Raw genomic sequence first — 26641 nt, forward strand, 5'->3', positions numbered from 1 at the left:
AGATTTCACTTTCTCTACCCTAGGCCTAGAGATACTTAGTTCACGACAGATCAGATAGTGGTCTGTATCATCAAAAAATCTGCGAAAAACTCGTACATTCCTAACAGATTTCCTGAATTCAATGTCTGTTAAGATATAGTCTATAATTGGAATTGGTACCCCTAGCCTCCCATGTGCAGCAGTGAATAGCCTTATGCTTGAAGAATGTATTCGTAACAGCTAAACCCATACTAGCACAGAAGTCCAGCAAACGCTTCCCATTCCCATTAGCTTCCGTATCTTCCCCACATTTACCAATCACCCTTTCATATCCATCAGTTCTATTCCCAACTCTCGCATTGAAATCGCCCATTAGCACTATTCTATCCTTGCTGATGACACTGCCTACGATGTCACTCAATACTTCATAAAACTTGTCAACTTCATCCTCATCTGCACCCTCACATGGTGAATACACGGACACAATTCTTGTCCTAATTCCTCCAACTGACAAATCTACCCACATCATTCGCTCATTTACGTGTCTAACAGAAACTATGTTGCGTGCAATGGTATTCCTGATAAAGAGCCCTACCCCAGACTCTGCCCTTCCCTTTCTAACACCCGTCAAGTACACTTTATAATCTCCTATCTCTTCCTCATTATCTCCCCTTACCCAAATATCACTTACTCCTAGCACATCCAGATGCATCCTCTTTGCTGACTCAGCCAGTTCTACCTTCTTTCTTCCAAAAGCCCCATTAATATTGATAGCTCCCCATCGAATTCCATTTCCTTCGCCAAGTTGTTTCCAAGGAGTCCCTCGCCTGTCAAATGGGAGTGGGACTCCATTACTCCCATAGGTCCGAGGCTTGCTTAAAGTGTTCTGAGCTCGGTAAATTCATGAAGCAGGATGCTGCCCTACTTGCACATAGTCCAAGTGAGGATCTCTCCTCTAACGGGTTATGGACCACCGGTGAGTTGTATAGTCCTAGCCGCCTGAGCACAAGGAGGGCCACGACTCAGAATATGTCCCAGATGCCCACTCCCATTCCATAGCAACTGGTATCCCGACTCTCAGGACCACTTACTAGGCCACTCAGCCGTTGCCCATGGTTCACGAACTAGGACGTGACTACAGTAACCGACAAACATCAGTTGAAGAAAATCTCTGCTTCCTTGCAAACAGATTGTGGGAGAATATGGAGGCGACATTAAAAATTTCCAAAGTTTTGTATAGGAATTTTGAAGAACATTTAAACCAAAAATTTTTTTTTTTTTGTCTCCCTTTTTGAAGTAGATAGTTAGGAGTTAGTTGAACTCTGGGTGGAGAGTGTCTTAGTCTCAGTATACATTTGGAATACATGCTGTTTATTTTGACGGCAAGTCCTGCCGCCGCTGCCAGTATCCAGTCGAGGTCGCCCGGACCCTTCAAGTACGCTGAGATACCTCTCTCCCGCACTATCAGAGGGGTAGTCGTGGTGAAGGACGCCGCAGATGCGAAGTTTGTTTACAGTCCCCAGATAAGCTTGCGGTTGGTGCGCCGCACTTCAGCCTGTGCTGGGAGATAGCCTCCGGCGTGCCGTACACAGAAGGACATCACGGGAGTGGAGTGGGCCCTTACCCCACCACGGTGGCGGTAAGGCGACGAACGGCTGAGGGGCACTGAAACAGTAAGATCTCGGCGGCAGAATTGTTGTTGACATCTGATTTAAGGGTACGATCTTTGTTGGTGAGGCAGAGGGGCCAGCGGTGTGGAAAATTTTTCTTTTTGCCATTGATATGGTTTTAGCAGGAGAAGGGAGCTGGGTAATGGCCGCGAGGAAAGGACAGCAGAATAACCAGAGGGGAAGATCGTACAATTAACACATAGACACAAGGAACACAATCCAAGGGCAGAAGGCCTTAAAATAAAACGAAAATATAACCTTCAGGGGTCTTACAAAATGTTAAAGACTAAGTTAGAAAGAATATTACACAGGTTTCACCTGAGACAGGTGAACCCTAAACATCCTCTCGGTGGCTGGATTGCTCACTAATAAAGTTACTACAGTTAGAAAATCTCAAATGACACACGGCCCTTGAAATCTATGGGCAAGCTTGCCCGCGGGAACAAAGTTCTTGATCATTACTTGGTCTCCTACTTTTAAATTGGTGGGCCTCCGTCCACGATCATATCTTTCCCTAACCTTTTCATGAGAAACTTTAAGATTGGCCTTAGCCTTCTTCCAAAGGTCTCTAATATTATCGGGATCTATTGTCTCAGGTAGAATATCACTAAGAGACCAAAGGTTAGAGAGCGGCGTGTTGGGTACAAACTTAAACATCAATGACGCTGGAGTGAATTTATGAGATTCATGAACTGCCGAATTCAAAGCGAAGGCCAACCAATGCAGGGATGTGTCCCACCTGGAGTGATCGTCAAGATGATAGGCAATTAGAGCCGACCTCAGATTACGATTGACCTGTTCAGCCAGAGATGGTACGCTGATGTTGTTACATGTGAGATGGATAGATCAAAACAGAATTTATGGAAGAGATTGGAGGTAAAGGCTTTAGCATTATCAGAAACAATATATTGACATGGACAAAAACGAAGCAAAGATGGAATTTAAACAAGAAATGGTGGACTGAGCGGTAGCCAGCTTAGTCGGAAACAACCAGGAAAATCTAGTGAAACCATCTACACACACAAGGATGAATTTGTTGGCATTCCCCTTTGATTGGGGGAAGGGTCCTACGTAGTCGATATAGAGGCATTCCATGGGGCGCGACGCTTGATGAGAAGACAATAGCCCTTGTTTAGTGGACATGGTAGGTTTACTAAGCCAACAAGATTTACAGGCTTTTACCAAATCACGATATTTCGCCTTCCATACCTTTCCAAATGAACATTTCTCAGATCTTTTCTCGGGTTATGAAGATGCCTAAATGCCCCCCTAATGGGGTCTCATGGTAGTACTTGAAGATCATAGTTACAAGAACGGCTGGAACCACCACTTTCATTTTCTTATCATGCCGCGACGGGCAAAATAAAACACCATTCCTCAATACATAAGGGACGACATGTTCCCCAGAAGAAAGGGTTTCCATAATAGGGGCCAGCATCGGATCTTCACGTTGGTATTTTTCAATATCCCTAAACAACATGGGAGCATCAGTTAGAATGGCATTTACACCAAGAGATATGGACTCGGGAAGTGAAGAATCGTCTCCCTGTTCAGAGTTCTGTATGTCATTAGAAAACATATGGCTTAGTCCGTCTGCCACAACATTTTCAGACCCTCTTATATGCCTAACATCAAATTGGAAGGCAGAAATTCTGATGGCTCAACGGGCTATACGACCAGTACGACGAGGCCTAGCTAGGACCCAACTTAAGGCTTGGTTGTCCATTTCCAAGTCGAACTTGACGTGTTCCAGATAGAGGCGGAACTTCTCTAGCGCAAATAAGACTGCCAAACCTTCAAGTTCATAGATGGAATACTTGGCTTCTTGGACCGATAATGTCCTAGATGCATAGGCAATTGGTCGCCTCCCTAGTTCAGTCTCTTGAAGAAGGACTGCAGCCATCGCCGACGACGACGCGTCGGTTTGGACGATAAATTTCTCTGAGAAATCAGGCATAGCAAGGACAGGGGTGTTACAAAGAGCTAATTTGAGGTCTTCGAAAGCGGCTTGTTGAGAAGGCCCCCACTCCAATTTGACGCCTTTCCTACGGAGTAAGTTCAAGGGCGCCGCTCTATTAGCGAAGTTAGGAATAAATTTCCTGAAGAAAATCACCATGCCAATGAATCTGGCAATTCCTTTGATGTCCTTGGGAGGTTTGAAATCATGGATGTCCTGTGTTCTAGAATGATTTACTGCGACACCATCGGGCGACACAATATGCCCTAGAAATGACATGGAAGGCTTAGCGAAAGCATCCTTGGACAACTTCACAGTTAACCCTGCCTTACGAAGGCGATTAAGGACCTCTTTTAGATGATCTAGATGTTCTTCAAAGGTCTCAGAAAATACGACAACATCATCAAGATAATGGTATAAGTACTCTAATTTGATGTCGGAGAAGACCCTGTCTAGCAGTCTCGTAAGCACAGCTGCTCCCGTGGGGAGCCTGAAAGGCACGCGGTTGTACTCATACAAGTTCCAATCTGTGGCAAAAGCTGTAAGGTGTTTGGATTCTTCAGCTAGAGGGATCTGGTTATACGCCTGATTAAGGTCTAAGATGGTGAAGAACTTAGCTTTTCGAAACCACGAAAAACAAGAGTGAAGGTCGGAAAGGGGCACAGATTGTAACACCATCTTCCGATTTAAAGCCCTATAGTCAATCACAGGCCTGAAGCCACCTTGGGGTTTTGGGACTAAGAAAATAGGCGATGAGTATGCCGACTTAGAGGGCCGAATTATACCGTCCTTAAGCATCTGATCTATGATCTCCTTCACAGCCTTCATTTTAGGTGGAGATAACCTATAAGGTGGAAATCGGACTGGAATCGAATCCGTAACCTCGATCTTGTATTCGATAAGGTCAGTAACGCCAAGAGTATCAGAGAAAACATCTGGAAACGATTGACACAACTTACGAATACTCTCAGCCTGCTCCTCAGGTAAATGTCTAAGGTCTAACAACATCTCATCCTGGGTAGGCGAAACAGATGAACATGACACAGAATTACATTTCAGCAAAGGAATTTTACAATTATCAGCAAATTTGAAAGTGCACGACTTGCTCTGAATGTCGAGCACAAGACCGGTCTGACACATGAAGTCCGCTCCTAATATGATGGGGCAAGACAAATGCTTAGCCACAAACAATTTCACTTTCCAAGTGAATTTCGAAATGCGAATTTTGACATGTAGGGAACCTAAAATTTCTAACGGAGAAGAGTTTGCCGAAATGCACTGAACCGAAGACGAACAATAATCAGGAAATTTACAGGCAGACTTTAATTTAGAGTACCATTCAGCCAAAATAATTGAACAAACACTGCCTGAGTCTAACAGAGCGGTGACGGGTTCATTATTTAATTCGATTTTGAGAAATGATACAGGTGAGGGGGAATCTGCCGCAATCCTAAGACATTCTTTAGGGCATTCAAATTTGGGGTTGGAAGACTTTCTACCATGTTCTGAGCCTGAGATTTCGGATGGTTTACTTGGGGCTGCGCCTTGAAAAGATGAGTTTTCCGACTCAGCCGATGCCACTAGTCACTTTTGATTATTTGCATTAGTGGAAGTTGCACCAGAAGTTGAGCAGGAGGGGGTGCTATTAGTATTAGGACAATTCTTAGCAATATGGGGGGGAAAAGCACCGCATTTAAAACAGCCTCGAGATGAACCTCCATTCTTTGCCCCGTTGGATTTGATCAAAGGGCACCTGTTCCAGAGATGGTCTGCAGACCCACAAGCATAACATTTGTGGGTTGCCATGGTTCGGCGAGGTGGAGGCCGAAGATTACTTGAAGAAGGAGGGTCTCCGCCGCGACACGTAGTGTGTCAGCATATCTAACTCCCTCGGCTGAGAAAGCCATAGCTTCTAATTCGGCAAAGGTTTGTGGACGCGACGCAAAACACAAGTATGACCTGTAGGGTGGTGAAATTCCTTCCACAATGGCGTGAACAATTTGATCTTCTGGGAAATGAAGAGCAAATACCCTAGTATAGAACTTAATGTCTTGGATGAAGTCGGCAAGATTTTCATCCAGACGCTGTACTCTATAATAGTACTTCTGTATTAGAGAGGACCTTGCCCGAGCCGGAATGAAGTTTGCCAGAAGGTGTGCATGAAAATCTTCAATAGTTGATTGTTCAGCAATTGCTCTTACTATTTTAACTGAAGGGACGCCAATGGAATAAGCGTAAATAATCTGAAGGATTTGACACAGGGAAAGCGAAAACACAAGAGCTTGATCCTGAAACTCGACCAAAAATCTTAGAAATGAAATTACATCACTAGTAGAATTAACTGAAAACTTAGAAATACCTCTAAGCAACATAGCCAAAGGGTGAGGTAAGCTACTGAACCCTGGTGACATCGTAGGTAAAGGCCTAGGGGGCGGACAAGCTGTTTCAGAGAGTGCATTATTCAACACAAATGGAGGAATGGATGTACGACGACCGGACTCAGTTTCTAATGGGGCAGATGTTTGTTGGACTCCTACGGATTTTCTACTTTCTTCCCCCTTGGAAGAATCCTCCTCATTAGCAATGTTTGCAACCGTGGCTTGATCGGTCTTGGGAGGAACTGTCCCAGTTAACAACTGACTAACTTTATTGGATATTTTAGACAGGTGCTCTACAAGATTACTAGCCTCCTTACCCTGAAATTCATTTAACTTAAGAGACAATAGATCACTCACCCTATTATAAAAATGGTACAGTCTAGCCTGTACTCTCTTAAGTTGATTTGGGGATGGATCACTCACTTCAAAAAAACCAAGTACAAATGCTAGCTCAGTAGTATTTTCAGTGATAGTGGAGAGAGCCTCATCAATATCTTTCTCTCCCAATGTTGGGATACAAATTGGTAACTCTAATGATTCCTTCAGTTTGTTTGTGTCTACCGCAACCGTGCCTCCAGATTGAACATTTCTAATGGTTAATTCATAAATCAATTCCTCCTTGCGCAAATAGCCGGGATGGAGGACTTCGCGAGGGCCGGACATGATGACCAAAACTTGACAAATTTAGAAATTTGGAAAAGAAAATTCCAGCAACTGAGAAAATTGTTAGAGTTCAAATTAAATTCAATGTTTAACCGTCAAAAGGGGCTTAAATGAGACCCATTCAACCATGCTCTGCTACCACTTGTTATGGGGTTACCTGTGGAATGCAGAGGTGAAAGAAGGTGCGGGCTGGAATGGGTCTAACCACAATCCAAGAAATGAATTAAAATTTTAACAAAGGTTATATTTTTCAGAAATGGCCAAACTTAACAGTTTTGATATAAAATTTCCAACTTTAACCAATAACAAGTAATAAGGTACCAGTAACAAAATTTAAGTCTAGGAACGACAAGATTTGGTAGTGTAACAGAACTTAGACTTCAAGCCTTCATTTTACATTTTCTGAGCTCTCAGCTCCCAAACACATACACTAGAGTCCCGTTAATCCGAAAGTCCGGTTAATCCGAACTGATATATTCCTTATTGAAATGAACGAACCTATTACAGAATGAAGATTTATTTGCATTTTATTAGTCATATTTTACTAGAATAACTTAATAAAACATAATTACACATCATAAACCATCAACCACTGGTCGTTTATTTTTTTTTTTTTTGCTATTTTGCTTTACGTCGCACCGACACAGATATGTCTTATGGCGACAATGGGATATGAAAGGTCTAGGAAGTAGAAGGAAGCGGCCGTGGCCTTAATTAAGGTACAGCCCCGGCATTTGCCTGGTGTGAAAATGGGAAACCACAGAAAACCATCTTCAGGGCTGCCGACAGTGGGGCTCGAACCCACTATCTCCCGATTACTGGATATTGGCCGCACTTAAGCGGCTGCAGCTATCGAGCTCGGTCGTTTATCTTTCCCCTGTTAGTTTCTTTTGCCGTAGTGATTGGAACCTATTTGAAGGTGCAGTGTTAAACCAGCGTCTCATAAACATCACATCAGTGGGCATAGCAAGGGAGTTTGCTCCACGTAGCGTACGACAATTTCTACTCGTAAGGTGGCCACGGCATCTGAATGTGACACTAGTTGTTCATTGTGGTCTTCTTCGTCATCACTCAGTTCCTCATCAACTCCAGATTCTTTCTCCACCATAGCTACAATTTCTTGGTCTGTTTGTAATTGATGACAGTCAGCTTCCATCCACTCGGTAATGTCATTTTCATTGTCGTTTTCTCCTCTACGGGTTCATAACTACCCTACTGTAATTTTATACAGCAGTTTATTAACGTAACTGCTAAAGAATGGACATTTCAAATTACAGTATGTACCGTACTGTACTGTATTGTAGAAAATATTTTCCTCAGAGGGTTGAGGCTCTGGCCTTCTGACCCCAACTTGGCAGGTTCGATCCTGGCTCAGTCCGGTGGTATGTGAAGGTGCTCAAATACATCAGCCTCGTGTAAGTAGATTTACTGGCACGTAAAAGAACTCCTGTAGAAGATAATCCCGGCACCTAGGCGTCTCCGGAAACCATAAAAGTAGTTAGCGGGGCGTAAAAACAATAATTATTATTAGAAAACATTTTCCGGTTAATCCGAAAATTTCGTAATCCGAACAGACTCCGGTCCCAATTAGTTCGGATTAACGAGACTCTACTGTATTTACCAAAGGGCAGAAAACCCCTAATAACACGGAGCACTTGCTCCCACCTTCGAATATCAAGCCTCTCTGAGGCACTTTTACCACAAATAAAAGAGCTAACCAGCTCTCAATTTTTCATGCTTATAAAGGTAATACCAGACTTTTACACATGATTGCCATCAAGGCACAACTTACAATGAAACAGGGGTATCTTGTACCCAACCTATTGGGCCTTCGTTGAAAAAGAATAGGTTAAGTAATTGGCCCAAAATGCAAAACTGAATGGAGGTGTAAATTTGCACTCCTACACAAAACTTCTTGAAACCTAAGAGGCACTAGGCCAATTAAGCAGGGGCTATTCCCAAACTATGGAGGTGACTCATATACAGAATGAATTTAATACATTACGGAAGAGTAGAAGAACGGTTACGAAAACGTAGTCACCTCGAATTCAAAATGAAGGGGAGCTCGAGAGGGTAAAGCTCTCTCTATCCCCGATTTTCAGTTAAAGTTATATGAAGATTTACAAATTTTTACATGTTTAAGAGATAGGTTACATATTAAAAAGGTTTCGGACCTTCCCCGAGAGTTAAACTGCTGAGCTAGCAAGAAAATAAAGATGTTAAACAGCCATTTCCTTTGTGAAGAGCTGCTGCCCGAAGGAAGAGGGGCTACCCACCCCCTGCTACACTTCCATACACTAGGCGAGATGTTGTTCGAGTGGCCCAGCGACAGGAAAATCAGCAGTTTTTATACTCTCGGGGAAGATTCGAGACCTTTCATGAATAATTAAGACACACCCACAGGCGTGTATTGGGTAGCTTACAGTTACACATCCAAACCGAAGAAGAAAGACACGATTGGTCAAAAATTAATTACAGAAATTCTGGATTGGCTAAGTTCAAAACTGGCGGAAAGAAAAGATTTATATTGCCAACCCACAAATGAAAGAACGAAATTTAGTAAAGAATAAACTTATGAATACAAAATTTCTTCAAATAAAATTCTTCCACTTCGCACCAGGGTGCATGGTCATAGTTTTTTTGTAGAGACATCTATCAGAGAATGTCCACACTTCTTGATCAATAGAAGACAAAACAAGTCGAACTCCACACAGTACTGACAACTTCGTAATCACAAAATTTATGGTAGTGACATCTTCTGAGCAACTTATGAGTTGATACAGTTGTTAAAGTTCAGAGTTTCTCCTGTAGAGGAGTACTTTAAGGCGGAAAATTCAAATGTGCGGCGTAGAGGTGTATCAACCGGTACAAAAATTATGGTTCCAGAACTCTACAAGTTAATATTTTGTTCTTAAGCATGTCATCCCTGAGGGCAACTTGTTCAAAAATTTAGGAACTACAACTTGTAGACTTCTGGAACCATAATTGTGAAACTATGGATCATAGAAAATAAAATTACGGCTTAAATATTTGCTCGTGAATGAAAAATGTACCACAGACTTATCTATTTTGAATGATACTTTCAGGGATTGATAAAAACACAGACCACAGGACAAAATGATCATGCTAATTATGCTAATGTAAATGCACAAACCTTATTAATGTTATAAACAGTAAGGATTGCAGCAATGTATAAAATATGAAACAACATCACTGGCAGATAAGCACATTAAGTGCTTTGCAGCTGTAAATAATTGCAAAGAGAAAACCGACTGACCGACCGACCGACTTGTAGAATTCTGGAACCATACCTGATGATCTGAAAATAACTTCTATGGCTCAGTCTTGTTCCATGTGTATGTTCATTCCATTGAAAAACTACATGAAATTGCCATCAGAGCAGGATTTCAAATTTCGTATGAGAAAACTCAGTATATGGAAGGAGCCTCACGATACTTAGATGGACAACCTATGATAACTAAATTCGGCAAAATTATTCAAGTTAACCAATTTAAATATTTGGGAGAAATTATCCAGCCCTCTGGTTTAAACCGCAAAGCAAATAAACAAAGAATTTCAAATTACAGAAAAAATACAGGATCACTTGGAACAGGTATAATAAAAAATCAATATCTCGGAATGCAAATCTTAGACACTATAATACAGTGATCAAACCTGAAGCATTATATGCCTCAGAAACCTTAATCATTGGTGGCAGATCTTTAACCAAAGACATTGAGAAACAAGAAACGAAAATTTTACGAAAAATTTTTGGCCCAGTTTGTATAGATGGAATATGGAGAAAAAAATCATCCCAGGAGATATATTGTCATTCTGAAAAAATTTCTCACACTTTTTGGAAAAGACGATTGAAATTTTATGGACACATTATCAGAATGAACACTAACAGGCTAACTAAAAGAATTCTCAACCTGGCCCTTTCATTAAAAACCAAGAACAGCTGGCTTCGTGAAACTGAATCAGATCTCCAGGAAAACAAACAAACAAACAAACAAACAAACAAACAAACAAACAAACAAACAAACAAATAAATAAATAAATAAATAAATAAATAAATAAATAAATAAATAAATAAATATATATATATTAATCTGCTATATACAGATGTAAGTTACTTGGTGGTACATTCTCTGCCTAGGGGGACCAAGTAGCTGCCCGCACAAGTACAGACAGACACCTAATGGAGACTTCATTTTATATTATGTGCAGATATTAAAATTGTTCTAAATTACCTCGTCTATACACAGTTGCCTAGGTTCAGTAGTGCCATGTAGTTCCTTGATGATCTTTCGTAGCTGTGTTTCTGCTCTCTTTAGTTTGACTTGCTGCTCTTTCATATCACGGTCAAGCTCGTTTCCTTGCTGCTCTCTATCCCTCCATGTTGCCTGGATCTCATTTTCAGTGATCTTTAGCTCTTCCAAAGTATGATCCAATTTCTAAGAAATATAATAACTTTTATAACATGTCTCTCATAACAACAGGTGAACACAGAATACATTTTCAGTCATATATAAGTAAGTACAGTATGTTTAGTCCTCAACCCTAAGGCTGGTTGGATCCTCAACAGCTCTGCCATCAGCTGTCATAGATGGCCTAGGCTTACTGAAGAGGCGTACTAGGGAAATGAGGAGTGAGGTAGTTTCCCGTTGCTTTCCTCACCGAGCCAGAAGTTGCTGTTACATATCAGTCTGCCAAGCCCACTGAAATGCATGCATCAACCGACCCTACGAGCAACATTTTCACACCATTCATAGCAGGGACTGGCTGCATAAGGAATGGCATTACTAGCATCGCTCATACCTCAGTCACTTTCATATTGTCATATGTAGAGAGATAAAAAACACATAACAGGATAAACATGACTAGGGTTTGGAAGTGTATGACCTAAAGAAGTACAAAATATGTAAGCAAATATGACCTAAAAACTAGCTAAATATGACCGAAAAAAGGTCAATGTGACTTATGGAATTTATTGATAAGTAGCAAATATGAGAGTATTACTAACATTAAACGTATTCCATGATTAGTATAGTTTGCGCAGCAGTATTTACAACAATGCACACTCCAGCCACAATTCAAAAGCTTGGTGCTATTCATGGATGAATGCACTTTTACTAGAGACGGCATATAAAACTTGCACAGCAGGCATGTTTTAGTGGACGAAAATCCGCGCGTGCAGGTGATTCGAAATCACTAACGAAGGAACGGTACGAAGTCAGACAGCAAATTTCGATATGATTTTTACATACTCTTGAAGGTCTTTTTAAGCTGAAACAGGTAGTGGAAGTCTAATTTTTTGCTAGTCCTTTTTAAGGGGGCATTTGGGAGCTCAAAATTGGTGGTGCGCACCCTGAATTGTACAGTACATGTCGGCACACATCAACGTTCACAGCCAGCAGCTGTCTTCCCTCGCCTTCCCTCTCCACTCCTTCAGTTCTCCACTGTCCCCCACCACATACAGCTGCCTACGGTTGTATGTATGGGACGGTGAGTCCTATTCTATATGGTGAAGTTCTCCACGACTGATGGCAATTCCACATACAGGCGATCGCTTTGGATTTTTACTTTGTTATGGCCACTTGCAATATTATTGCAGCTCTTATTAATGCCTATGGTGTTAATATTCAGGAAGCTACAGAGCTTTCTGATAAAGAGCAAACTATGTATATACAAATAAAAGCAGCTTTTGATACAATTTTGGAGGGGAAATGCGAATTTATTCAGGAGGAAGAAGTCCTTTTTGTTGATTCAGAATACAAAGATGGCATTGAGGAGGGGACAACATCACCGAAAAAATGCAAACACAGAGATGAGTTGAACAAAGATAACATGTCTTGTGATGGCCGAGGAAGACCCCGTAAGTCAGTGAAAGATTATGATCCCCAATCATTGTTGGACGTATCAAAAAATAAAGGAACGAGGAGCTATATACACTGTACGGAAGTATAAGAAGACTCGGAGACAAATTTATGGAATCATCAAACACGTTGAACACAATGGAGAAATGAGGAAATGTGCAATGGTTCGAGCTTATGTGAAAGAAGAATTCACCAAGGCAAGGATGCGTTATTTACACGTCACAAAATCAGACATTGAGCGTAGGATTGGTGAAGGTAGAGAGTTGTATTGCCCCATAACACTCTCTGCAGAGCGACTCCTACTTGACAAACCAAAGTAACCACACTAGTCTGTAAAACATTAAAAAAAGACGAAGAAGTACGATGTGATGTGGCTACAATGTTTGTAACATTCATTAATGAATTGCACAAAGAGAAAGAGATCCCGGATGCCAATATCTGGAATTCGGACCAGTCCCGATTTGAGTACAAAATGGCAACACAGAGAAGTTATGATTTTCGTGATGTGAAAGACGCTCTTGTTACGCTTGTTTGCCAAAATAGTTTTACGCACTCCCACACAGTGCAATATCGCATTTCCAAAACCAGAGAAATGGGACATTTGTTCTTGATCGTTTTCCAAGAAATTAATGGAAAGTTTGGACCTAGGGTACAAAAAAGTATCATAGCCTACATGGATGACTTTAAATATGTCATCATTGATTGTTCATCTTTCGGGAAAGGGCATGTATGTGACTGGTTCCAAAATGTTTTCCATCCACAATTACAGGAAGACGGAAGAAATCTTCTTCTCATAGATTCATTCAGTGGCCAGGGCAAAATGCACAACTTGAATCTCTGATGAACAAATATGTACAAATTGAATACATACCGAAAGGAACTACGAATCTTTGCCAGCCGTGTGATCTTGGACTCTTCCAACAACTAAAATGTTTAGTCCGTTGAATGGAAAACATTTGCCGAATAAGGAATTTACACAGCCAGTCAAAATTAAAACCCAAAAACAGACTTTTCATTATAACTAGTCCTAGTGCATAACCAATTACAAGCTGATTGTTTTGTACCAGTCCTGAAATATGCTTGGAAAGCGAGTGGTTATTCCATTACTGAATATATACCACAATTTCGTACTGTCTCGCAAACTAATTTTCATGATTTGACTGATAAAAAGTGTGCTGGAAATTACTGTACCAATTTTCCATTTGTAAGATGCGAATACTGTTTTCTTGTGTTTTGTTATCCACATTTTGTGTTAGATTTTTACTATCATGCCATGAACAATGAAACAATGCCAGACTGTATTAGAATAAAGTCATTTCTTGAACACTTTGAATGTCATGATGATGCAGATGATATTGATTATGTATTATTTGTATGTTAAGTTGTGATTTGTAAACTATTTTTATTGTTTATTTATTCTATAATGAATTCATCTTTGTAAATAAAATGTCCCAACTAACATCAGTCTTCACCCGCCATCCCGTGTACACAACTTTAGGTATCCGTATGTGGTGGGGGCCAGAGGAGAACCGAAGGAGCAGAGAGGGAAGGCAAGGCAAGACAGTTGCTGGCTGTGAGCGCTGACGCGTGCTGGCATGTACTATACAATTCAAGGCGTGCACCACCAAATTAAAGCTCCCAAATTCCCTCTTAAAAAGGACCTGCGAAAAATTAGACTTCCACTACCTGTTTCAGCTTAAAAAGACCTTCACAAATATGTAAAAATCACATAGAAATCCACCGTCCGACTTCGTACCGTTCCCTCGTAAGACCGGTTTGGTATTAACATCAGGGCTGGGATAATTGGTGACCATATCATTGGGCCATATATAATGTCAAACAGTCTGACAGGACAGATCTATCTCACAATTATTAGAGATGATTTGCCTACCCTATCGGATGAAGTGCCACTAAATGTTTGGCAGGTAATGTGGCTGCAACACGACGGAGCTCCAGCACACTTTGATATAAATGTGTGGAATTGCCTCAATGTCCCATATCCAAATTGATGGATTGGTAGAGGTGGACCAGTTCCATGGCCAGCATAATCGCCAGATCTGACACTCTTGACTACTTTCTGTGGGGTAGTATGAAGAGTATGGTGTATGACACTCATGTAACGCCAGGGGAGGATCTTACTGCTCAAGTCCGCGGAGTAATTGAAATTCACAAAGACATCCACACGTACTGGGTCATGTGCATGAGGCTCAGCATTGTCAATGTAGGTTCTGCAATGATATAGGAGGTACATAGTTCTAACCCTGTTTGTAATGAGCCCGATGTGCTACTCATACTGGCTTTATTGACGACATGTGGAACACAAACCTATCTCACACTTCGATGCGTTACAGCGTCCAAGCTGTGCGTTTCTGGATATGAGTTCCTTCTTGAAAACTGATCAGTTTGCCTTCCTGCACCACAACATACTAAGCGTTGTCAGTTTTTTTTTTTTTTTTTTGACATCATCCTTGTCGATAGTATTGATACCTTAACTTCGGACGCTTCACAAAAGAGAACTGTTCCATTAACAGGCCTGAACTCTTTGACATAATTTCATTTTACATCTTCCCTGTACTTCACTTTAGGTATGATAGGATTCACTGTAGTAGTAGAAGTGTGACCAATCTGTTGAAATTCACTGGTGGTGAACGGGGAAGTGGGCTGTAGCTGATCCGTCAAGGATGAAATGGGCGATAGAAAACATGGAATTTCCTTGTTTGCTGATTGCTTCTCAGCTAAATATATCTACTGAAATGTTATCCTCCTCAATCCTCATCTTCGGAATCAGGTCTTCTAAACCTATAACCTGTCTATTCCATGAAAAGAAAGAAAAATATGTCAAAGGCAAATATACCTACTACTGAATTTGGAAATCCTATGTTCAAATCTCGATGTAGATAACATGTATTTTGTTAAAAAGATGCCTCAATTCAGTAGCGGTGATTAGGGAAGGGCGGTGTGGGGGGGGGGAGCAGTCACCCCCCACTTTGTGGAGAAAATATTACCTTTTTAAATTCCATTTTAGCCGGCTGAAACTAGGAATTATAGGAATTATTTTTAAATAAAAGTAATTTGTACAAGCCCTGTTGTCTTATCAGCTAATTCTTTCCTTATCTTCTTTAATTATTAACAAAATAATTTGCAGAAATATGCAAAACAATTCGTTCATCGCGGCTAACCAATTTGTAGAGCGCCACAGCAAATAGTGGAGACTTTCGATATGCTGTGTGGAAGGGTAGCAAGGGTATATTTTTTTGCTAAGGTCATGGACACTGAGGTATGATTTACCCATTTGCCATGCGCGTTCATCAGTCTGCCAGCTTTATTAGTGTCTGTTAGTTTCTTAGTGTGTAGTCAAATACTAAATGATTTTAAATTGTATAATCATGCCGTACTTTATTTAATTTTAATAAATGTGCAATATTGTTTATTTGGTTTTATTGTATAGTGTTGAATTGAAATCTCAAAAACCTATTATTACCGCACTTAAGTTGGTGGACGGTCAATCTTTATCTCCCTGCCAAAATTTGCTCAGAGGGGATCAATAAACTTACCAATTTGTAGCCCTTTCTTTTTTTTTTTTTCTTTCTTTCTCAGTTTTGGTATATATAGCCCACTCTGTTCCACAAACCTGGGTACTTTTTGTTGTCTATACATTTTTTGCCCCTCCCCCCACACTTTTTATTCCCAATTGCTGCTACTGCCTTCATTTAAGAAAAAATACTCAAAATATAACCAAATATATGACCTTATATAATTAAAATGAGCAAAATATGACATAAACAATGAAAACAGCCAAAATATGCATTTATAAGCAACATAAAATTGCTTCAAACTGGGTCAGGGACCCACCATTCACACTTATTTTTCAGATTTCTGGTAAAATAAGCTCAGGAAAGACTTATGACTTCCTTAACATCTGAACCTCAGTAATGATACATCACCGAGGGAAGAGGGACCAATAAGGAAGGCGAGACTTTCATCACTTTTACTGACCCACTGGTCCTTGGTAGTGGTGTAACTTCACATTAACACACAGGTTTCCTACAACACAAGGATGGGAAAGGGTAACGCATCCACAAAGATGCACACGAGATGCTGTCAGCTGATACAATTATATTTTCAGATATATTTACAAATGAATACACATATAACCTTAATCATTGTATCACAAAAACAAAAACACTTCACTTGTAGAATATTAACAAGCTACCATCTTTAAACAGTTGACAGCAGACACCATGTACCACAGACGTTACACTTTGAAACACAGATGAAAACAGATGACTACTGATCAATTCAACATGGAGACTGCCTAACTCGGCATGTCAGCCACGTGCTACTAAACAATAACTCTCTTCCAATAACTTCCAAACCACAACTAACAGTCACTGACTTCATCGTCAAGATTGCCTCTTTATATAGGTGCCTGGCCAGGCGTCTAGAAAGTTACCTTACAAAAAAAGCTACCTTCTTGAATATTCCAGACTGTCCAATACATAGATTGCAATGTATAGAATATTCTCCATTGTTCTCGTGCCTATACCATTCTGGAAGATACAGTGTTTTCCACAATTATGGATTACAATTTATATATACAGGTAAGAATAAATTACATAATATTAATTTACAGGTATTTACAACATTAACTGAACTCTTATGAATATTTAGGTACAGCACGGTTCATGACATAACCTCAAAAACAATGCGATCTTATCATACTACTACTACTACTACTACTACTACTACTACTACTACTACTACTACTACTACTACTACTACTACTACTACTACTACTACTACTACTACTACTACTACTACTACTACTACTACTACTACTACTACTACTACTACTACTACTACTACTACTACTACTACTACTACTACTACTACTACTACTACTACTACTACTACTACTACTACTACTACTACTACTACTACTACTACTACTACTACTACTACTACTACTACTACTACTACTACTACTACTACTACTACTACTACTACTACTACTACTACTACTACTACTACTACTACTACTACTACTACTACTACTACTACTACTACTACTACTACTACTACTACTACTACTACTACTACTACTACTACTACTACTACTACTACTACTACTACTACTACTACTACTACTACTACTACTACTACTACTACTACTACTACTACTACTACTACTACTACTACTACTACTACTACTACTACTACTACTACTACTACTACTACTACTACTACTACTACTACTACTACTACTACTACTACTACTACTACTACTACTACTAATAATAATAATAATAATAATAATAATAATTATAATAACCACAATGATTCGAGTTCGATATCTGCATTAGTTACACATGGGTGAGAGAATATTGTTTTCAAGTTATAACTGTTTATCTCACTTGCATCAAGGGTTAGAACTGGAAAGCCTTAATTAAGATACAGCTCTAGCACTTGCCTGGTGTGAAAATGGGAAATCCACTGCAGTGATCTCCCCAGAAATTTTCATAGCCAGGTGGCAGGAACGAGTAGCTGGGCGGGGAATTCTACTTAAAATATGAATACAATATAATCTCAATTTATCCCCCTCAGGGCATTAACGATAATATCAGACAGGTAAACATTATCTGAAAAATTGATTTTAGTGTTATCGTGAACAAGACATAAGAGTATTTTGAACTAGTGTTATACTGCTCGTTCATAATCATGTAACTCCGGGGCTTATCACTCGGTTGCTGTGGAGTACCATACAGGTTTGTAACGTCATGTGGAATCCAGTGCTCATATGCAATTCCACGCTAATCCAAACACCAATTGTGCACGGCACTGCGCAATAGTCAAGCTAAACATTTATACTCTGATGTAATTGATGCAATTTTGCTGACAATAATGAAGATTATTAAATAAACAATTTTACAGTATTTACATTTTAATTTGGAGCACCCAAGTTATGTATTAATATTATGTAACTAGCATATGTCTAGGTTATGTTAGCCGGCGGTCTGTGAAAACGGCAGGGCATTGTGCCCATTAAAAAAGTCCTAGGGAGAACACTGCTCTGGTCTCCTTTACCCTTCTCTATTTTCTTTATCTTTTCCTGTGTTTATCCAGATTGCTCTTAGCCTATTCTTCCCACATCAGGACTGGAGATCTGGCACATGTGATGCCCACTCTCCTGTTGGGGCAGGATAGCGGAAACAAGTTCGTCAGAGGCTGAAAAGAAATGGATGTAGAAGAATTGGAACTGAAGGTGAGAGAGCCCATCTATTTGAAGATGCAGAGTTTGTCCTAGTTCTTTTGAGTTATCACCAGGATGAGTGGCTCACGCGGTAGAGCACTGGCTTTCTGAACTTGTTCCTGTCGTATGCGGTGCTCAAAGAAATCCTGCATGACATAATTCTAGCACATCAACATCTCGGAAAACCATAAAAGTAGTCAGTGGGATGCAAAGTAAATAATAATAATATATATATAGTTGCTCAAGAAATAATGAGATGTGAAGATGCAGGGGGGGAGAAGGGATAAGTCCACATTCCTCCGTAATGCCTTTTTGTGATGATTATAATGTTTGAAAAAGTCCTATTTTTTTGCTACAAGAATAAGGTATCTCTGCTTTATTTCTCATCTCTATATTATTATTATTATTATTATTATTATTATTATTGTCCTCCATCTTGGTGCAGTGGTTAGTGCAATTAGCAGCCTCCCCTGGAGGCCCGGGTTCAATTCCCTACTTTGCCACAAAATTTTAAACGTGACACAAGGGCTGGAACGGCGTCCATTCATCCTCGGGAGGTCAACTGAGTAGAGGGGGGTTTGATTCCCACCTCAGCCATCCTCGAAGTGGTTTTCCACTTCTCCTCCAGGAAAATACCCGGATGGTACCTAACTTAAGGCCATGGTTGCTTCCTTCCCTTTTCCTTGCCTATCCCTTCCAATCTTCCCATTCCCCCACAAGGCCCCTGTTCATCATAGCAGGTGATGCTGCCTGGGTGATGTACTGGTCCTCCTCCCCAGTTGTATCCCCGACCAAATGTCACACACTCCAGGACACTGCCCTTGGGGGAAAGCCAACCCTGGAGGATAAATGGATTAATTTAAAAATATATCATCATCATCATTATTATGCTTGAACTCTTACCCACACTAGACACTACAGGTCCAGGATTATACGGGAAGCTATGGAAATACGTAGAAATCCTAACAATTTCAACAAAGACACTGGCTATCAATTAAGTAATACAAGGTTGCCAGCCATTAAGGATTTACGTAGGTACTTCCCTTCCCTGTCCCTTCACTATTGTTATTTCATTTTGGTGTTTTCCAAATTTGTATGTTCATCATCACCAGATGTTTCATTCCAGGCTTGTGTCAGTGTCATACTTTCATAATGTGTGTACACCTGTTATGTGACCCCCTCTCAGACTGATTCTGATGGTACTGCCAGCTTCCACTTCAAATGCTAGCGCTGTACTGCAAACGGTGAGTCATCTGGTGATGACTGAACATACCACTTCCACTTCTATTATCAACATCTAAATTAAAACTTTCATTCTTGGAGAGGTCTTCCTCGTGAACAGTCAAATTTTTCTTCTGAAGACGCAGAGCAAAGTTCTCTGAGGAACGTAAAGAATTTCACCTTATTTTCTTGACATGACATTAGCCCTAAAGCCGCCTTTATTATTATTATTATTATTATTATTATTATTATTATTATTATTATTATTATTATTATTATTATTATTATTATTATTATTCAATCCCCATGGAGAACTGAAAATATCGGTCTCGAAACCAAACAGCTGGGGACAGAAACTTGCCATCTTCGAAACCAAAGACGAGGACGCTCAGAAACTACTGGAAGCAGGAAGAATCAAGATAGGATGGTTATACTGCAGAGTACGAGCTAGAACTATGTTACCTCGCTGCTTCCGATGCCTATCATATGGACATCTGGCAAGGAAATGCACAGGCCCCGACAGAAGCAAGCTCTGTTTTAAGTGTGGAGAATCTGGCCACAAGGCAGTAGACTGTAAAAAGAACAATCCACGATGCATGCTTTGTTCAGATAAGGGTGTCAATGAAGCTGAACAAAATCATATTCCTCGATCGGGAGCATGTGCAATATTTCGTGAAGCTCTGGAAAAGGCAAAAAATCATAGTAAATGATGCGAATACTTCAAGCAAATATACACAGGAGTCAAACAGCTAACGATCTTATGACACAGCTGATTTACGAGATGGAAGTAGACATCGTTATTATTAGCGAACCACATCAAGAGAGAGGCCATCCAGGGTGGTTTGTGGATAACCTCGGAACAGCTGCAATTTGGATACCAGATCCAGGAAAAGTCCCAGTAACACAGCATGGATGCGATGATGGTTTTGTTTGGGTACAGACTGGGGGAATCACTATTGTAAGCTGTTATTTTACACCAAATGAATCTGTTTCCAACTTTCAGATGAAACTTGATGGTCTTGAGGACGTAATACGCAGAATGGAAAAAAAACTAGTTGTCGCTGGTGACGTAAATGCTCAAGCGTTGGAATGGGGCATGCCACAAACAGACTCCAGAGGACGTCGTATAATGGAGATGGTAGCCAGAACATGTTTGGTGGTCAACAACATTGGAAATGTGCCAACATTTCGACGGCCAGGATGTCAGGGAACAATACCGGGTGTAACCTTCTCATCAGAGGATATTACGCCTAAGATTTACGAATGGCAAGTGATCGAGAACTACACGGGGAGCGATCATCAATATATCATCTTTCGACTGCTCCAAGAATCTCCTCAAGAAAGAAACATCTTGCGCAGGCCAGCACGGTGGAACATAGCCGGTATTGACAAGGAAAAGTTCATTGATGTAATTCGGAATGGAATGGACAACATAACTGAAAAATGTTTTGCTCGCAGAGGGAAAGAAGCAGCTGGTGTATGTGTTGAACTCACTATGCAGCTAATCCATCAAGCATGCAACGCCTCAATGTCCCGAAGGAGACCGCGAAACAGCAAGCGCCCAGCATACTGGTGGACCGAAGAGATTGCTGAACTGAGAAAGAATTGTCTGCGACTTCGACGCAGGGCTCAGAGGATGAGAGGCAGACAAGAGAATACCTCAGTCACAGCGGAGTACAAGTCAGCAAAAAAGGAACTCCGTAATGCAATCAGAAAAAGTAAAGCCGATAAATGGTGGGCACTGGCTAAAGAAGTAGAAGATGATCCATGGGGACAAGGTTATAAGATTGTCATGAAGAAACTCGGGACATTTTCAATCCCGTTTGCGGATCCGCAAACAATTAAACAAATTGTGGATACACTATTCCCAGACCATCCAGAGAGGATTGACTGTGACAATGAGAAAGAACTGGATGATATACCCCTCTTTACTGTAGAAGAGCTGAATAGAGCTATTAGCTTTCTTAGAAACAAGAAAACTCCAGGACCAGATGGCATACCTGCAGAAGTGCTAAAGATAATAGCAGAACTATGCCCAGAACTGTTGCTGAATATGTACAATCATTGCCTGCAAACGGGTGTTTTTAGTCCCCGATGGAAAATGGCTCGTTTGGTTCTGATCAGCCAAGGAAAACTTGGTGGTTACAGACCTTTATGTATGCTGGACACAGCTGGAAAAGGCCTGGAGAAACTTCTGCAGCCCAGAATCCTCTCAGCAGTTCAACTAGCAGGGGATCTATCTGTTTGCCAACATGGATTTCGGAGAGGACACTCGACGCTAGATGCAGTGTGGGAGGAGGTGAATACATCAGAAAGGGCACAAACGGGCAACCATCATTCCCGTAAATTGACACTTCTTGTGACCCTGGATGTGAAGAATGCCTTCAATTCGGCAAGATGGAGCGACATGTTGGTAGCTCTTGAAGAAACTTTCAAGCTACCACAATATCTTATGCGCATAATGAGAGATTACTTCAAAGATCGCACTCTGTTGTATGATGATATAGATGTTGATTCCCATGGGGAATCTGAAATATTTGTCCTGAATGAGTAAATTTATAATACCAATATAAATGGTCCGTTATTGGACATTATAAATTTTCCACCTAACTCATTCTAACTCTGTTGTATGATACGGAAGATGGAGAAAAGACAAAGCGTCTGACGGCTGGTGCAGCGCAGGGATCGATCCTTGGTCCAGATCTTGGGAACATAATGTATGATGGCTTGTTACGTTTGGAGATGCCAGAGGACACGAAGCTTGTGGGCTATGCTGATGATGTGGCCGCCTTGATAGTAGCTCGTAATGTTGAAATGGCTCAAATTAAACTGAACCACGTGATGCGGCGCATAAAAGAATGGATGATGAGCCACAGTCTAACATTAGCCGAACACAAAACGGAGATAGTTCTTCTTAATACCAATATAATGGTCCGTTATTGGACATTATAAATTTTCCAGCTAACTCATTCTTGGTTGCCTGCGTTTCGCCCTCGTGTGCTAAGTTAGGCTCGTCAGTTGGGACTTAGCACACCACCCAAGACGCAAGGCTAGTGCATACTGTGGAGGCCATTGCATAGGCTATTTGAAGCCACCAGCAGTGCCAATGCACTATGAGAGCTATGTCTCATTTCCAAAAATAGATGCCTGCCTGGCCATCAAATGATGTAGATGTTGATTCCCATAGGGAACCTAAAATATTTGTCCCGAATGAGTAAATTTATAATACCAATATAATGGTCCGTTATTGGACATTATAAATTTTCCAGCTAACTCATTCTTGGTTGCCTGCGTTTCGCCCTCGTGTGCTAAGTTAGGCTCGTCAGTTGGGACTTAGCACACCACCCAAGACGCAAGGCTAGTGCATACTGTCATCATTTGATGACTGTTGGAGAGTTAGTGATAGAAACATCTGCGAGCACAAAATATCTAGGAGTGACACTTGACTCCAAGCTCACATTCTGGACTCATATTCAGAGAGTGACAGACAAGGCAGTAAAATACATGACTGCACTTAGCAGACTAATGGGAAATATTAAAGGTCTGAAATCCAGTAAACGACGTCTTCTCATGTCGACGGTTCAGTCAGTGCTTCTATATGGTTCTGAAATCTGGGCTGAATCCTTGAGATTTGCTTGGTATCGGAGAAGGATAGCTGCCGTACAACGGAGAGCGGCTTTACGTATTGCATGTGCATACCGCACTGTTTCCGAACCGGCAATCCTCACGGTGGCAGCAATAGCCCCAATAGACCTACTCGCATTAGAGCGGCATGAAATCTGGCGTACCAAAGGAGAGCTGGGAAAGAAATGTGCAAAGAAGCGTGCCTTCAGTCAACTGATGAGGCGATGGCAACTCAGATGGGAAAGTGACCCTTGAGGCAAATGGACCAAGCGACTGATACCACGCTTGGATATCTGGGTTGAAAGGGCCCATGGTGAAGTAAATTACTACCTCACGCAGCTTCTAACAGGACATGGATATTCCTGCGATGATACTGACGACGTATATCACACCTTTTTTGTATGCGGCCATTGGACGATTCAGAGAAGATGTGTGGAAACTGAACTAGGAGAATTGACAACAGATAATGTTATTTCGGTGATGCTGCGAAACCAGGAATCCTGGGATCGCGTGGCAGTACATGTGGAGGACATCCTTCGTCAGAAGAAGAAGGATTTGGAAGCATACAAACGTTCGTAAAGGAGAAATGAAGAAAGAAGACATCTGAAAGACAAAGCACGATATCACCCTGAAGTAATGCGAGAGCGGTTCCGGGGTGATGACTCACATCGTGGGAAAAGGGTGTGTGGTTTTTAGTGGGTGAGAATCCCACACACTTGTGGAGTGCGGACCCTTCACAAGTGTCTTTTTGAAGATTTTCCACAATCCCTCGTAAAAAATATTATTAATATTATTATTATTATTATTATTATTATTATTATTATTATTATTATTATTATTATTATTATTATTTGTCTCATCTTTCTATTGTCTGATTTGTCCGATTTGTTGGCTGAATGGTCAGCATATTGACCTTCGGTTCAGAGGGTCCCGGTTCGATTCCCGGCCGGGTCGGGGATTTTAACCTTCATTGGTTAATTCCACTGGCTCGCGGGCTGGGTGTTTGTGCTTGTCCCCAACATCCCTGCAACTCACAAACCACATATAACACTATCCTCCATCACAATAACACGCAGTTACCTACACATGGCAGATGCCACTCACCCTCATCGGAGGGTCTGTCTTACAAGGGCTGCACTTGGCTAGAAATAGCCACACTAAATTATTATTATTATTATTATTATTATTATTATTATTATTATTATTATTATTATTATTATTATTATTATTATTATTATTATTCCATTGACTTGCCTCTTCCTTACTATTAAATAAACAACTGAAACTAATTGATACAGTGAATGTAACATATGATTTAAAAGATAAAGTTATGTAGTAGGACCCCAGTAATCTGAACTATTTGGGGCTGTGGTTGTTATGATTTTGAAATCAATAGACTACCCAGGAAAAAATTGTATACTACTGTTTATAGGTCTACAGTACAACACACTTACAGCTACAGTATTAGAAGAAACTGAGGCCAAGTCTTCTTATTCAAGAAACTATTTGAACATAAATCTATGATGACCTACTCCTTGCTCAAAAAATACTGGGATGCAAAGATGCAGGGGAAAGAAGGGATAAGTCCGATTTCTTTCGTAATGCCTTTTTGTGATAGATTACAATGTTTTAAAAAATCCTAATTTTTTGGCATATGAATAAGGCATCTCTGTTTATCTCTATGAGCTTCAGAATCCTATGCTCCATATGACTTCAGTGTTAAAAAGTGATACATTTTGGAGTTATCCTATTTTTGCACCGGATATACTTGGCTTGTATTCCTCCAGTGAACAGCGCATATTGATGATAACAGTGCATTTATTAGAGAATCTTGGAATAAAGGAAAACTATAAGAATATATTTACTACAAGAATACAAGGAGTTACCTAAGATCATTTCACCGCATACATTCTTTGTCATTGACGTTAAACAGGATCATGCAAGTAATTTTTTTCAACCGTTTGAAACCACAGATCTTTAAGAAACTGAAGAGTAATACAAACGCCAAATTTATTGGGTCAAGATATTGTATTTTCCATTAACCAAGTTCATCAGACATTTTACAGTGCTGCTCACATCAGAATGAAATGCACCCAGAAGAACTGGTTGGATGTCAATGTAACTTTGTACATGTAAACACCATGTAAATGATTAGATAATATTATTTTGCAGATGACTTAGTGCTGGTCGCCACCTCAGATGATGATTTACAGTGTTCAATGCATAACCTAAACCTAGTCTCAGAAAAGTACTCAATGGAAATATCCCCTGAAAAAAATTATGATAATGGCTTTCTGTGGCAAGGAACCAGTAAGAAGCAAGATCTGCTTAAATAATAACAATGTGGAAAGAGTAAATGATTTTAAATACCTCGGCTACAAACTGTCTTTCACTGAAGAACTGGACATTCCCGAGAAAATCTCCAAATTCAACAGATGTTCGGGAATCATCAATAAAGTTTTCAGACCATCTTTAGTTCAAAAACACATCCGTACAAGAATCTACAAAACCTTGGCAAGATCTGTACTCTTGATAGCTGCAGTCGCTTAAGTGCGGCCAGTATCCAGTATTGAGGAGATAGTAGGTTCGACCCCACTGTCGGCAGCCCTGAAAATGGTTTTTCTGTGGTTTCCCATTTTCACACCAGGCAAATGCTGGGGCTGTACCTTAATTACGGCCACAGCCGCTTCCCTCCCACTCCTAGCCCATTCCTGTCCCATCGTCACCATAAGACATATCTGTGTCAGTGCGACGTAAAGAAAAAAAAAAACCAGCTCTTTGTTTTCTCTAGGTTTCACGTTCCGCTTGAACTGAGGAACCTCGGTCCTACATATCATCCTAGGACCTACATGTACACTAAAAGCCACCTTCCAACGCCCATAGCACAACTTTAAGATAAAAAGACTATGCCACCAACAGTGATCAAGATTATTCCTCAGTGCCGTATTACTTTATGAATAACATTTAACATGTTTACAAAGTTTTATTGTACCAAAGCACAACTTTACATAAAGTGCCTC

At 40.5% G+C, this 26641-nt stretch overlaps 1 protein-coding gene across 1 annotated transcript in view; it reads right to left on the reverse strand.

Moving 5' to 3' along the window:
- LOC136885784 (coiled-coil domain-containing protein 39) overlaps positions 1 to 26641 on the reverse strand; it is a 137938-nt gene that overhangs the window by 25170 nt on the left and 86127 nt on the right. Inside the window, exon 14 of the mRNA XM_067158520.2 lies at positions 10901 to 11104. Within this exon, the coding sequence (XP_067014621.2) occupies positions 10901 to 11104 (204 nt within the window). The remainder of the gene's footprint in view (positions 1 to 10900; positions 11105 to 26641) is intronic.

This window comes from Anabrus simplex, chromosome 14 (assembly GCF_040414725.1).
Source record: "Anabrus simplex isolate iqAnaSimp1 chromosome 14, ASM4041472v1, whole genome shotgun sequence".
NCBI classification, from domain to species: domain Eukaryota; kingdom Metazoa; phylum Arthropoda; class Insecta; order Orthoptera; family Tettigoniidae; genus Anabrus; species Anabrus simplex.